Raw genomic sequence first — 15,117 nt, 5'->3', positions numbered from 1 at the left:
GTGAATTCAACACTAGCCTGGGAATTCTCTACAGTTAGGAAAAGATGGTAAATAGATACGTAAGAAACATGGACACTTAATTCAAGGTAATTTAACATGCATGTACTAATACTTGCAGAAAGAAAGAGCAAAGATAGAAAAAAATACTAACAAAATGTAATAATATAAGAAAATTTCCCTAGCTAATTTTCCAGTTCCAAAGTGCTCATCCGATATCCATAGAGAGGGAAGAAAGTGAAGCATAAAAAGACTCATGCATTCCATCAAACCTCAGAGGGAAAGCAGGGGTGGGGGCGGGTAGGAAATCAACCAAAGGACTTGTATGCATGCATGTAAGCATAACCAATGGGCACAGACAATAGGAGGGTGAAGGCCTATATTGGGGGGCAGGGGCGGGCTGGGAGAGGTCATGGGGGAGAAAGGGGACATATGTAATACCTTCAACAATAAATGAATTTTTTTAAAAAAGACTCATGCATTAAAAACCCTAATTCCCTAGTCTCAAAATTCACATAAAAAAGAATTCTTAAAAAAGACTAGATCAGAGGAAGGAAGGAGTAAGCATAGGCATGTAAACAGATGGGAATAGGCAAACAAGTAACACATTACCTACTAAGGAAAGAAAGTAAGATTGTTAACTTCTCATCTACAACTAAATGCTATAAATAATGGAATAAAGATCAATTTTAAAAATAATTGTAAGGCAATAATTCTATGTACAGAATTCAATTCACAAACTATCCTATCCTGGTACTGACCAAAAAAAAATCATTTCCAAAAACTGCCAAAAATATCAGAATGCAAATCACTGGAGGGTGGGCGGGAAATTACTCAGGATCAGTAAGCTAAACCATAAATGAATTAGGGTAAGAATCACTGCAAAAAGGAAGGCATGCTATAAACCAAATGGCGAATGTAACGAGTAAGTCAAAGTAATTGTTCTTGTAGTTGTGAGGTCTAATGCAATTGTCAAGAATAAGGTGCATATTTTTAAATCTATAACAAACTGGAATAAAAATTTCAAATTATTTCAATAACATCTGAGAGGTGAGATGGGAAACCAAAACATGCTGAAGTTATTACCTTGCACGAGACAGAGATAATCCATAAAATTTATTTTTTTTATTATTTTTAAAATACAGATTTAACCTATTCCTTAAATTCAATGACAACATAAACAGAATAGAAATTTTGGCACTAAGCTGGGGGAAATGTTTTCATAATGAAAGCACCTCCTCATTGACAGCTACAATTAGTGGCTTCTTAGAGTCAATAAAATATGATAAATAAAGACAACAAAAAAGCAATTACCACAATTTATCCAATGCTTACTATATTACATTGTTTGCATAATTTAAGTAGGCTCTAAGGTCAATACCTAAGTTCAAATCTACGTATTGACCATGTAATCTTGGTTATTTAACCTGTGTCTGTCTCAGTTTCCTCCTAAAACAAGAATAATTATATTGTTGTATTAAATAAGTGAATTACACACACAGTATTTTAGCAATGCCTAGCACATGTAAAGCACTAAAATGATTATTAATATTTCCAACAATTCTATGAAAATGATACTAATAGTCATGTTTTTAAAATGGGGGGGGGGGGGAGGAATGACGCCCAGGTCACAAAGCAATAAAGTAACAAACCTGATATTGAAATTCAGAGCCATATACCACAAAGCCAAAGTTTTTTGTTTTTGTTTTTTAATATATTTTATTGATTTTTCACAGAGAGGAAGGGAGAGGGATAGAGAGCTAGAAACATTGATGAGAGAGGAACATCAATCAGCTGCCTCCTGCACACTCCCCACTGGGTATGTGCCCGCAACCAAGGTACATGCCCTTGACCGGAATCGAACGTGGGACCCTTGAGTCCACAGGCCGACGATCTATCCACTAAGCCAAACCAGTTAGGGCCAAAGCCAAAGTTTTTAACTACTATGTCAAAATGTCTCATTTGATGATTAACTGTTCTAAAGTATTAAGAAATTATATAAAATGTCACAATCCAATAATAATTATTCCTACTATCAAAACTTAATAAAAATAACATAAAAAGAAAACTAAAGGACATAAAGATGTAAATTCACTAATTAAAGGAAATGCCATGATCAAACAGGAGAATGAAATCTTGCCATCTCTGACAGCATGGGTGGACCTAGAGGGTATCATGCTAAGTGAACTAAGCCAAAAAGAAAAAGACAAATACCAGATGATTTAACTTATGTGTAGTATCTAAACACAAAATAAATGAACAAACAAAACAAAAATAGACTCATCGATACAGAGAACAAATTGATGGTTGCCAGATGGGTGAAAAAGGGGGAGGGATTAAGAAGTACAAATTGGCAGTTATAAAAATAGTCGCAGAGATGTAAAGTACAGCATAGGGAATACAGTGAGCAATCTAGAATAACAAAAGTGTAATATGCTAATCAGACCAGAGGAAGCCAGGGCTGCAAGGGAAGCCTGGGTCCCGGGGGCCAGAGGGAAGCCGGTGCTGGCAGCCAGGGGAAGGAAGGCCTACTCTTGCATGAATTTCGTGCATCGGGCCTCTAGTCTTACCTAATAATAGACAAACATGTAAATTGACCATACCTTCGCTACGCTAACCAGACAATCAGGAGTATGCAAATTAACCCAACAATAAAATGTATTTAAAAAAAGATATCCAAATAAATATACAAAATGGATTGTACAAAGATGGTCAGCACAGTGCTATTTAACAGGAGAAAAAAATAAAAACATATATATGTCTCTTCACTGACAATTAAATAAGGTAAAACCATTCAAATATATTTAAAAATTAAGAAGTCATTAAAATGAATATATTTACTGATATCCAATTATGTCTTATTAGCAAGTGAAAATAGCAGGATATATAAAGCTATTTAATAAAACGATAAGCCTAATTTAATAAAACAATTTACTTTATCTCAAAAAGGTTTTGTGTCAAAATATTAATAAAGATTACGTATTTTAAACAAAGAATAACTTTTCTCTCCTTTTTTCTTTTTGCTAGCCTATATTTTCGAATTCTTACAACTATCTAAACCTGCTTTTTTTCAGAAATTAAGGAAAAAGGACATTAAGAAAAAAGGACAGTTGTTTATATGAAAAATAATTCATAATTAAAAATAATATAAGAATAAACTGTTTCATGTACTCACAATTGTAAACCTATGTTTGCCCACCCCTGTATACACACATACATACACATATACATATGTATATACTTGTAAAAAACAGTTGTATTCCAAAATGCTGAAATATAGTAAAAACTCTAGGGGGGGAAACTAAAATATAACAAAATTTCAACAATGGTTATCTCCAAAGGTATACTATGGAGGCTTTCCTGTATTATTTTCCTTCATAATGAGAAAATGTTATTTTTACATTAAACTCGCACATACTTAAATTTTAAGTACTTAAGTTTTATATTCATTATGTCAATAAAAATGGTACATAAGTTTATATAATAATGAAAAGCAGAAAATGGCTTCAATAGTACATAAATTTAAACTTTAATACCAAGTCAATTCAAAAGTGTTTCATGGCACAAAACACTGACTAAGTTAAAGAACTTAATTTCCCACATAACTCTAAAAATAACACATATCTCCTTAATATGAATACTTACCCCATATCTTTCAGCTACAATGTCTTCAAAATTTCTATTCTGTTTCTCAGCTTGTTCCTTCATTCTTTGATAAGACTTCCTTAGCCAGCTTAATCCACCATCTTCTATTACTGAAACTAAATTTCAATATTAAATGTCAGTTATACTTTTCATGTGGTATAACAGAATTAATATTTATTACTTCTAAAATGACTTTAAAATAAAATTAAACATTTTTTAACATAAAAATCATAAATGCATTTAAAATTTACCATATATTTGCATGCCTATATATGCAAAGTACAGAGTTTGTGACTATGAGGAAAGAAAAATAAATAAATCTATCCTCAAAAAACTGCAATCTAAGAGATGAAAATAAAGGAATATAAGTAATAACAATAAAGATAATATTGGCTAAATACAAAGAGACAGAATTATTGTAAAAATTTTAAAAGGGAAGGAGTATTTTTAAATGGAAGGTAAGGAAAAATTTCACAAACCAGGCTCAAAAAAAGTTGGATTTCTTCAAACAGAGTTAAGAATAGGCATGGAATTCCCAGAAATAAATAAGGAACAAAGGTACAGACATAGAGAGGGAAAAGTACCTCTAATATACCACAAAAACAAATATGGAAATTATAGATGATAATGCTTAAATGTATATCAAATCAAACTATTCTACATTACTAACGATTACCACTATGAAAATCTGAATGTCTTCAATCAACTTTATTAAGCTACTTATATTTCCTTCTATACATATCACACTTTGATACACTTAAATAAGAAATCTAGCCCAGCCAGCATGGCTCAGTGGTTGAACGTCAACCTATGAACCAGGAGGTCATGGTTCAATTCCCAGTCAGGGCACATGCTCAGGTTGTGGGCTAGATCCCCAGTGTGGGGCATGCAGGAGGCAGCCAATCAATGATTCTCTCTCATCAATGATGTTTCTATCCTTCTCCTCCTCTCCCTACCTCTCTGAAATCAATAAAAATATATATTTTTAAAAAGAAATCTAATCAATTATTTAAGTCAAAATTCTGTTCCTGATTTTTCTTGTCCAAATAGCAGATTACTTTACAGTGCCCCAATTCTACAGCCAAATAAAATGCATACAACACAGATCCCAAAAGACATGTACAAGAATCATTAAGAATCTGCCGTAATCTCAGCCTAGAAAATAACCCATATGTTTATCATTAGTTAAATGGATATATATTATAAATTGATATATATTTTTTTAATCTTTATTATTGAAAGCATTATAGATGTCCCCTTAAATTATGATATATTTCTAAAATAAATACTATATAGTAATGAGAATGAGTGACTACAACTATACAAACATGGATGAATCTTAAAATGTGGACAAAGAAGCAGAAAACAAAAGAGGACATAGTGTATGATTCCAGGAAAAACTGATTTTTGGTGCTAGAAATCAGAATAGTTGTTACTCTTCTGGTAACAGCATAAGGACTAGAATGACCACAAAAGGAGCTTTTGGAATGCTAATAATGTTCTGTTTCTCAAACTGTGTGCCGATAACACAAATGTTTTCACTTTGTGAAAATGATCAGTCTGTATACTTAAGGGTTGTGTAATTTTCTGTAAGTGTTAAATGTCAATAAAAAAGGTTAAAGAAAAAGCAAATTTTCAACCCTCAAATTCAAGTTCCTCATTCAAATCTGAGTTTATCTTTACTGTTCTAAGATAATGGGTCTTTCTTTACAGGTCTAAAATACTTTGTACTTCAAAACCTAGATCTCTAGTTAACTCAATAATTCACTTTTTATTCAAGTTTCTTTTGCTCTTGCTCTTTCTTGCTTATCTAGTCTATGAGCTCAAAATTAACGATGTAACTACTCAGAAAGTTAGTCTAAATCTGCAGTTTATACAGTGATAAGAGAAACCTCTTTTAATTAAACTTATGTTAATGTCCCAACTATGTAATTAAATTGTTTATTCCAAAGATTTGTGAAACTGACAAAATACTGATGGGCACAATAAAAATTTCCTGAACAATCACCAATATATTAACAGTTTTCAGAGGGAAAAAAAAATCTCAGAGAAAAAATAACACTGCTTTAATTCCTCTATGTTGACAATTATGAAAACAGGAGTAATAATTTTCATTCAATTCAGTCATTAGTCAAATACACAATTTTAGAAATATTTTTATAATAATGTTACCTTCAGTTGATTATATATTCTATTTCAATGGGCTTATTAATCTTATGATTAGAGATGGCAAAAATACAATATTTTTAACAAGAGAAATTACCAAATTCAGAATTTAAAAAGCAAATAAAAAAATACCAATTTGTTAGCAACATCAATCTTGAAATTCAATCCAACAAATATTTAGTGAAATTTACTATGAATATGAAAATTTGTTGCACAAGTAGGGAATAAAAACATGAATAAGACATAGCTCCTGTCCTCTATGTTGAGATAAAAATATATCAATAGTTATAATAAGTTCATTGGTATGCAGCACTTAATATATTCCTGTATCTGAAATTATTTTTATACGTCAAAAATTAAGAGACTGAAAAAATGTATGCTTCCATCATAATTAAGTTATATTATTATAGACTAAATATAACCAAATGAATCCGTGCTGCATTCCCCATTTTTCTTAGAAGACAGGATAATATTAAAATAGCAATAAACTAAAGATCAAGAGAACCTAGATTTTTTAGTCTTGCTGCTGCTACTAACTAGTTTAAAGATCTTAAGCAAGTCATTGACTTCTTTGGAAGTTTGTTTCTTTTTCTGTAATATAAAGGCAGCTGATTTAAACCACCTTTGACATTTTTTCCAACTCAAAAGATTCTAAAAGAGAATCTAAAAAAAAGAGGGAGGAAATCTATAAGAAGAGAAACTACCAGGAGTTTTGTAAGCAAGTTTTTGTAAGCTAGTTTTCTACATAGTAACTACATAGTAACAAGTATAGTTTTCTAATGAAGAATCTAGAGTAACTAACCCTGGACTAGAAATCAGAAACCTGGGTTCTACTACTGCTCACAGAACTAGAGCAAATAAACCTGGCCACTTTAAGCTTTAGTTCCCTGAACTACAGCTTTAGTTCCCTGAACTACAGAAGTGGGCAATAACATCTACTTTGCTATCTTCACATGGTTGCTATGAAAATAAGCTGATTTGTAAATGTGCCATGTAAACTTTAAAATGTACAGATATTCCTGTTACTAAAATATGATTTAAAATAATATTGTATGGATACTGAAAGTTTACTCATTTTTCCACTTAAGGGCTCGATCCCCTGTTGGGGGCGTACAGGAGGCAGCCGATCAATAATTCCCTCTCATCATTGATGTTTCTCTCTTTTCCCTCTCCCTTCCTCTCTGAAATCAATAAAAAATGATTTAAAAAAATACTTTTCGCCCTAACTGGTTTGGCTCAGCGGATAGAGTGTCCGCCTGTGGACTCAAGGGTCCCAGATTCGATTCCAGTCAAGGGCATGTACCTTGGTTGCGGGCATATCCCTGGTGGGGAGTGTGCAGGAGGCAGCCGATGGATGTTTCTCTCGCATTGATGTTTCTGACTCTCTATCCCTCTCCCTTCCTCTCTGTAAAAATTCAATAAAATATATTTTTTAAAAAATACTTTTCCACTTAATTTTGTCCAAAAAAAGAAAAATAAAGATTAACTCATTAATTACTAAAAATATGGCACCTCAATCATTACAAAAATACTGTTGATAAAATCTTCCCAGAACATTTAGTTGTAAGGAAAAGTACTATTTGACATTGTCATTATTGAGTATTTACTATTATTTAGTAATAATAGATTTATTACTAAATCTATGCTAACAGATTTTCTCATTTAATCCTCACAATAACCATATGATAGGTACTTACACATGAGTACAATAGACTCAGAGAGATCAGGAAATTTTCCCAAATTCATGAAACGAGTAAGTGAAAATACACAGTTCTAATCCCAAGAACCCTAACTCCAAAGTCTGAGTCCTTACCTACAATAGCATGTGACCTCTACATACCTCAATACTAATAAACTTTTTGGTGCCTAACCATTTCAGCTCTACCATTGGTCTAAACAGAAAGACCACACTATCTGCATATGCAGTAAAGTCTGCAGATCATTTCATACACACACACACACACACACACACACACACACACACACACGTGTGTGTGGGGTGGGGGGGGGGGGTGGAAAAAAAAAAAATAATAGAATAATTTTTTTTTTACTGATTTCAGAGAGGGAGGGCAGAGAGAGAGAGAGACATCAATGATGAGAGAGAATCATTGATCGACTGCCTCTTGCACACCCCCTACAAGGGATCAAGCCCACAACCTAGGCATGTGCCCTTGACTGGATTCGAATCCAGGACCCTTCAGTCTGCAGGCTGACGCTCTATCCATTGAGCCAAACCAGCTAGGACCAGATCATGTCTTAAAACTTTATTTCAACTTTGGGATCTGAACCTCTGACAGACATAGTTTTCTGTCATCTTTCCTTTCTAAGTAAGTACAATATGGAAGAGGGAAGTGTTGAAAGCATGTCATGAAGGGGAGGAAAGAAAGGCCCTTTAAAAGCTTTATGAGATAATCATTGATCAGCTGCCAAGTTATAAGAAATGCCTGTGTGGCTATTACAAAAATATACATACCTTTAGTAACTGATGACGTAGTACAGTCTTCTGGTGGAAGACCGGTCCCACCATCCTTCCAGTATGGATTCAATTCTCTTTCCAGCAGTCTGGACTGAAACAAAATATTTTCAGAGGTCATAATTTAAAAATAATCCCACCATAAATAACATATCTGAGACTCAGTTGCAACCTTGGACAAATATTTAAAACATTCTTAAGACGCTCTTCTGCAACTTTCAGGAAATAATGTCTAAAGCAGGGGTCCTCAAACTACGGCCCGCGGGCCACATGCAAATACAAATATTGTATTTGTTCCCGTTTTGTTTTTTTACTTCAAAATAAGATATGTGCAGTGTGCATAGGAATTTGTTCATAGTTTTTTTTTAAACTACAGTCTGGCCCTCCAACGGTCTGAGGGACAGTGAACTGGCCCCCTGTTTAAAAAGTTTGAGGACCCCTGGTCTAAAGTAACATTCACCCAATGCTACTATTAAGTGCCTCCTTTGGCCCTGATTGGGTGGCTCAGTTGATTGGAGCATCATCCTATACAGCAAAATGTTGCAGGTTTGATCCCCAACCAATGCATGTATTTGGAAGCAACCAGTCGGTGTTTCTCTTACATCAATGTTTCTCTCTCACACTCTCTCCCCTCTCTCTCTGCCCCTTCCTCTCTCTAAATATCAATTAAAAACATACCCTTGGGTGAGGATGAAAAAAAAAAGCCTACTATGAATTACAACTGTGCTGGAAACAGAAGATATAATAATCAATATGCCCAACTCTAACCTTGCTAGCCTATAAAATAGGAATATAGATAATGAACAAGTAACTGACAAATGCTTTGAAGATAAAACTACAGAGCACTAAAGCCACACATAATTAAAACACCTCTCACAATGAAGGATTAGAGACTTCCTAGTAAGTTAATATGTGCAGTCTTAGACTAAGGATGAGAAAAAATAAGCCTCATTTTCTTTTGTGGGAGGAAAAGGCACAGAGACACTTCAGATCTAAGGAACAACAGCATGCTCACAAAACCCCAGAGGAAAGTAAAAATATAGCACTTTGAGGGAACTTAAAGTAATTCGGACTGACTAAAATTGAGACTCATAAACAAACAATGGTTAAGAGATTAGGTTGTACAATAATCAGGAACTAGGCCACATAAACCATTTTAAACCGCTATTAAGGTTTTATGCTGGGGCAACAGTGAGCCATGAAGGAGACTGGCTTCGTATTACACAAAGAGCAAACTCATTTCAGAGCAGAGGAGAAAGTGAAGAGCAAGATTAGATGTAGCATCTCACACCTGTCAAAATGGCTATCATCAACAAATCAACAAATGACAAGTGCTGCAGAGGATGGGGAGAAAAAGGAACCCTCTTGCACTGCTGGTGCAGTCACTATGGAAAACAGTATGGCGTTTCCTCAAGAAATTAAAAATGGAAATTCCATTTGACCCAGTAATCCCACTTCTAGGAATATATCCCAAGAAACCAGAAACACCAATCAGAAAGGATATATGCACCCCTATGTTCATAGCAGCACAATTTACCATAGCTAAGATTTGTAAATAGCCTAAGTGCCCATCAGCAAATGAGTGGATTAGAAAATTGTGGTACATCTACACAATGGAATACTATGCTGCTATTAAAAAAAAAGGAACTCTTACCATTTGCAACAGCATGGATGGAACTGGAGAGCATTATGCTAAGTGAAATGAGCCAGTCAGAAAAAGATAAATATCACATGATCTCACTCATTTATGGAATATAATGAACAACATAAACCGATGAACAAAAATAGAACCAGAGTCAAAGAAGCATCGAACAGACTGTCCAACCTATGAGGGAAGGTGAGGGGTAAGGGGGTAAGAGATCAACCAAAGGACTTGTGTGCATGCATATGAGCATAACCAATGGACACAGATGGGGGGGGCAGGTATGTGTTGGGGGGTCGGGGTGGTCAGAGAGAGGTCGATGGGGGAAAAAGGGACTTATGTAATACTTTAAACAATAAAGAATTTAAATTAAAAAAAGATTAGAGGTAGGAATCCAGTGAGAAGATGGTAGCAAAAATCAGTAAAGAGATGCTGGTAGTCTAGTCACAATTCTGGGGCCTCCTGTGTTCCCAACACTAGTCTGGGCACTAATGAATAAACCAGGCATAGACCTTGCCATCAAAGAAATTTTGGTCTAGAGAAAGGGGAGAGACGCTTAAGCAATATCAATATAGGTAAGTGAGATGAAGGTAAAGGGTGCTTCAAAACCACATACTAGTACTAGACGTTCTTAACTTGACCTTACCTTAGATCAAGTATGTCAAACTCGCGGCCCAGCCAATACATCGGTATGTACTAGTAAGAAACATTTTAATAAAAATTTCATAACTTAATTTTCCAATATCCTGTTATACATATTATTAATAACAAACTACAACATTCACTAATGATTGATTACTATAATCATGTTGCATTCATTTCCCTTACGCGCCTACGTGCAAGGCGCACCATTTCTCTCCACTAATACTTAGCAACAAATATTTTAGCAGCCTATTGCCACGTTATTAGTCTTGGACTGACTTGTTTGGTGTGTGCAACAGGAAAATATTTCACTTTCAGAGAACAAGAAAAATAGGTTTATTTGCCTTACACTTATTAATTTGTGCAGTTATTCAGTGTCTGGTAAGTTAATGTTTAAGAAAAAATATTAATTTTTATTAAAATGTTCTATTATTTTATGTTAATGATTACTCATTTATTTTAGCCCTTTGTATTCAGCATTCTCTATCGAAATAAATCTATGTTTCTATGAAAATTGAAGCTTTTGTTTTTTTTGCGGCCCACATAAACTTAAACCTTGTTTATTTGGCCCATGTTAGTCTTTGAGTTTGACATGCTTTCCTTACTTAGATGGTCAGAAAATGCTAGAAATAATAGTGGCAATTATTAGAAGTAATGATGACAATTAGATGGAGAAGAATGGAAAGAGCTAAATGTTAGTTTCTAGTAATATGATCAACTATACTATCAAAAATTAAAATGATGAATAAAATAAAAGTACAGAATTGCCCTGGCCAGTGTGCTCAGTTGGTTGGAGCATCATCCTGTATAGTGAGGATTTGATCCCCAGATAGAACACCTATGGAAGGCAACCGATTGATGTTTTCTCTCAGATCAATGTTTCTCTCTCTCTCTCTCTCTCTCTCTCTCTCTCTCTCTCTCTCTCTACCTCTCTCTTCCCCCCCTCCTCCCCCCTCTCTAAAATCAATAAGCATATCCTCAGGTGAGGATTTTTTTTTTAAAGTACAGAATCTCAAAGCACAAAATTTAAGTTAACAGTTAACTTAGAGGGATAAGCAAAACCATAAAGATTTTACTTCTTTATACCAAAAAGATTCTGCAATGTCAACAACATCTCACAGTATCTATAATCAAGGAATTTCTTCTAGTGTTCTCATCTAGACACTCAAAGAGAAACACATCAGTTTTTCAACAGGATAAAAAAGGCTGGAATTACAAACTAAGGAGGACAAATGACAACAGGCTAGACAAAATATGAGGTACTATCTGAATATATACAAATAAAAAAGGACTGGATTATAAAGAACTACAATAACAGTAAGAAAATTCAAGGAAAAAAAATAAGCAGAAAACATAAACAAACAGTTCATAGTCTAAGAAATCTGAATGACCAAAAAACATAAAAAGTTCCCTTGATGTAATCAGATGCATATAAAACAATAAAATACCATTTCTGACCTATTAATCAGCATGACAAATATTTTAAAGTTTGACAATACAGATACTTAGTATAGTAAAAGAACATACATTGTTTGGACAGTATAAATTGATGTAATCTCTTTGCAAGTATTTATAAAAGACTAGAGGCCCGGTGCACAAAGTTGGTGCACTGGGGGTGGGGGAGGGGGTTCCATCAGCCCAGCCTGCGCCCTCTCGCAGTCTAGGACCCCTCGGGGTATGTCCACCTGCCAGCTTAGGTCCGATACCGGCCAGGGATCGGACCTAAGCCGGCAGTCAGACATTTCTCTCACAGTCCGGGATATCTCTCACAGTCTAGGACCCATCACTCCTTACCACCCACCTGCTCACTGCTCCTTACCGCTTGGCTTGCTGTTTCTTAGTGCTGCAGTGGAGGGGGAGAGGTTCCCACTACCACCACTGTGCTCACCAGCCGTGAGCCCGGCTTCTGGCTGAGTGGCGCTCCCCCTGTGGGAGTACACTGACCACCAGGAGGCAGCTCTTGAATTAAGCGTCTGCCCCCTGGTGGTCAGTGCACATCATAGCGACCAGTTGTTCCGCTGTTCAGTTGATTTGCATATTAGGGTTTTATTATATAGGATGGGTACATACTGAAAGGGTAAAAGAGAATAAAACAGGACAGAGAAAAACTTACTGTGCTTAACACATTAAGTGCCCAGTCCATCACCGGTGACCAACACTATACTTTCCGTCCGGAAGACAAAACAGACTGGGTGCCTAATGTGTTAACAGACACCTTATAGAAAGCTTGCAGCCATGAATACCGCATAGCTCAGATAACCAGAAGACACCTGGTGGTGGGAGGAACAAAGGACCGGACCCTTACATCAGTCTAACTGCTTGCCGCCAGAAATAGCTGATAAAAGTCTTCCCCATCCCTGCACTCCCTGCTAACTCAGCCTATCTGCATCCAGGCACCTGAAATAAAAGCTTTTTTGATACATTACAGCCTCATGTCACAGGTGCACCACCCCAGCCCACTCCGTACCTTTCACATACTTTATAACTTAGCAACTTCACTTTAAGATATGCACCATAGTGAAATTTGCACACATGTACATGAGGGAAAAAAATACATTGTTCATATGGAAAATGCAGTAATAAATAAATAAATAAATAAATAAAACAAGAATAAACTGTGTTTCAAGTATTCCCAACTGCAAAACTTACTTTGCCCTACCGTGTATATAAGGACCTTCATTTAGTACTGTTTGTAGTAGTGAAAAACAGCAATGTAAATGTACAGTTATGCAGAATAAATGGATATTTACAGTATGTCACAGACAAGAAAGACTATACAGTGATTAAGAGGAATGAAACAGAAATAAAATATATCAACACAAATCCATCTCCAAAACACTCTCAGGCCTTCTAGTCAAGATGGCTCATTAAGCTGCCAATCATCACAACCTACCTGCTCAGGACAAACAGAAAAGAGATACAAAATATAAAACACACTTGAGTTCAGAACAAGATACATAATTCTGTGGCCTAGAAAAGAACATAAATGTAAAGCAGTAAGCAGAACTGAAGCCACAGGTCCACTGGGCTCTATGTGCAAGCAGAAACTGATAGTCCTCAGTTCAATTCATATAAGATAAACACTGAAAATGCTCCTGCTAAAACAGGACAATGAAGCTAGTCTCACCACCAAAGCCAAGGCCTGGGGTGGGGTGATCTCCTGCTTGGAAAAGAAGACTGAAAAGTTGGTATGCATCTCTTAGACAGGGTCTATAGGTACGCGCTATAGGTCTACTAGTATAACCTACAGCACCATGTGGGCGTAAGAAGCCCAGAGGACACAGACACAACCTCGAGCATTGATTTTTAAACTTTTTTGTGACCTTTACCCAGAGAGAGATTGTGTGTGTGCGCGAATATCTGTCTATCTCCAGAACTAAGGAGACAAAATGTATCTTTATTACTAGTACATGCAATACCTACTGATACCTTATATTGTTAAATACTGACTGCAATAAATTAATTTCACCTTACACATTTTGAAAAACACTAGCCTAGAAAACCAAAGAAATGATATCCTCAAAATCAAGAAGAGATAAAAAATCAACATGCTTCACATCAAAGCTTCAGCTAAGGGACATCATTTTAGGCTAGGGCCAAATGTTAAGAATATGATGACGTGCAAAGATCAACACACTCAAACTGATGTGCAGATGTTTGAAAATTGGCTAGTCTCAATGGTTTACTTCTGCAAACAACAACCTGAATTCTTACTAAAGCAAAAATTAAAAATTATTACAGATTATGATCTTCAGAACTAAATCCAGGGATTTAAAGAGCAACAAGGTAAAATCATGGGGAAAAGAATAAGTCTACAATTTCAAATGTTCAAAAAATAAAAAAGCACCTACTATCTACAGAGTTCTATACTAGCTGCTAAGGAAGATACAATATAAACAAAACAGATTCTCAAAAATCTTATAATCTCAGAAGGGAAACAGGATTAAGACTATGAAATTACAGAAAACTACAATATTATAAAAGAAAGGGGCAAATACAGTGCAATGGAAACATAAAGAAGAAACTGATTTCAATTAAGAGAAATAGGAAGAATTTCATAGTATATACTGAAGGATAAACAAGATGCAGACAATCAGAGACAGAGGGAATTCACTCAGAAAGAATCAGATAAACAAAAATTCAGAGACAGGAATTTGCAGAGAAATGAAGGAAAGTCATTAACCTAGTTTGGTTGAGGTACAAATTACCTAAGAGAAAGATCAAACTAATATGTTTGGACTCTATTTGCAGGCAGCTTTTGGGGAGGGTTTTAAAAGAGAACAAAAAAAAAAAAAATACAGCACCTTTTTTTTTCCATCCAGGCCCTAAGCAAATTAAAAATTACAATAAAAAGCAAAGGAGATTAAAAAAAAATACCTTTATTGTTGATAAAGGCTAAATCGGAAGAGAATTTTTCTCTCGGTGAAAGAAAGCCAAATGGGCCTGTTAACTGACGCCAGCAGACTTCCCAAGTATTGACAGCACTGAACAATCCCTACATGTTCTCTGTAGGCAGCCTGTCCCATAAGCAGGAAAGGCAGAACTAAGCAAA

General features: G+C 35.2%; 1 protein-coding gene across 1 annotated transcript in view; it reads right to left on the bottom strand.

Annotated features, from left to right (window-relative positions):
• CWF19L2 (CWF19 like 2, cell cycle control (S. pombe)) overlaps positions 1 to 15,117 on the bottom strand; it is an 82,495-nt gene that overhangs the window by 53,997 nt on the left and 13,381 nt on the right. The window contains 2 exon segments of the mRNA XM_014464410.2: positions 3,643 to 3,758; positions 8,282 to 8,375. Coding sequence (XP_014319896.1) covers positions 3,643 to 3,758; positions 8,282 to 8,375 — 210 coding nt within the window.

The sequence above is a fragment of the Myotis lucifugus genome, unplaced genomic scaffold (assembly GCF_000147115.1).
Source record: "Myotis lucifugus unplaced genomic scaffold, Myoluc2.0 scaffold_248, whole genome shotgun sequence".
Taxonomy (NCBI): Eukaryota; Metazoa; Chordata; class Mammalia; order Chiroptera; family Vespertilionidae; genus Myotis; species Myotis lucifugus.
Note: the sequence above shows the minus strand (reverse complement) of the source record. Positions and strands in the feature narration are given on the sequence as shown.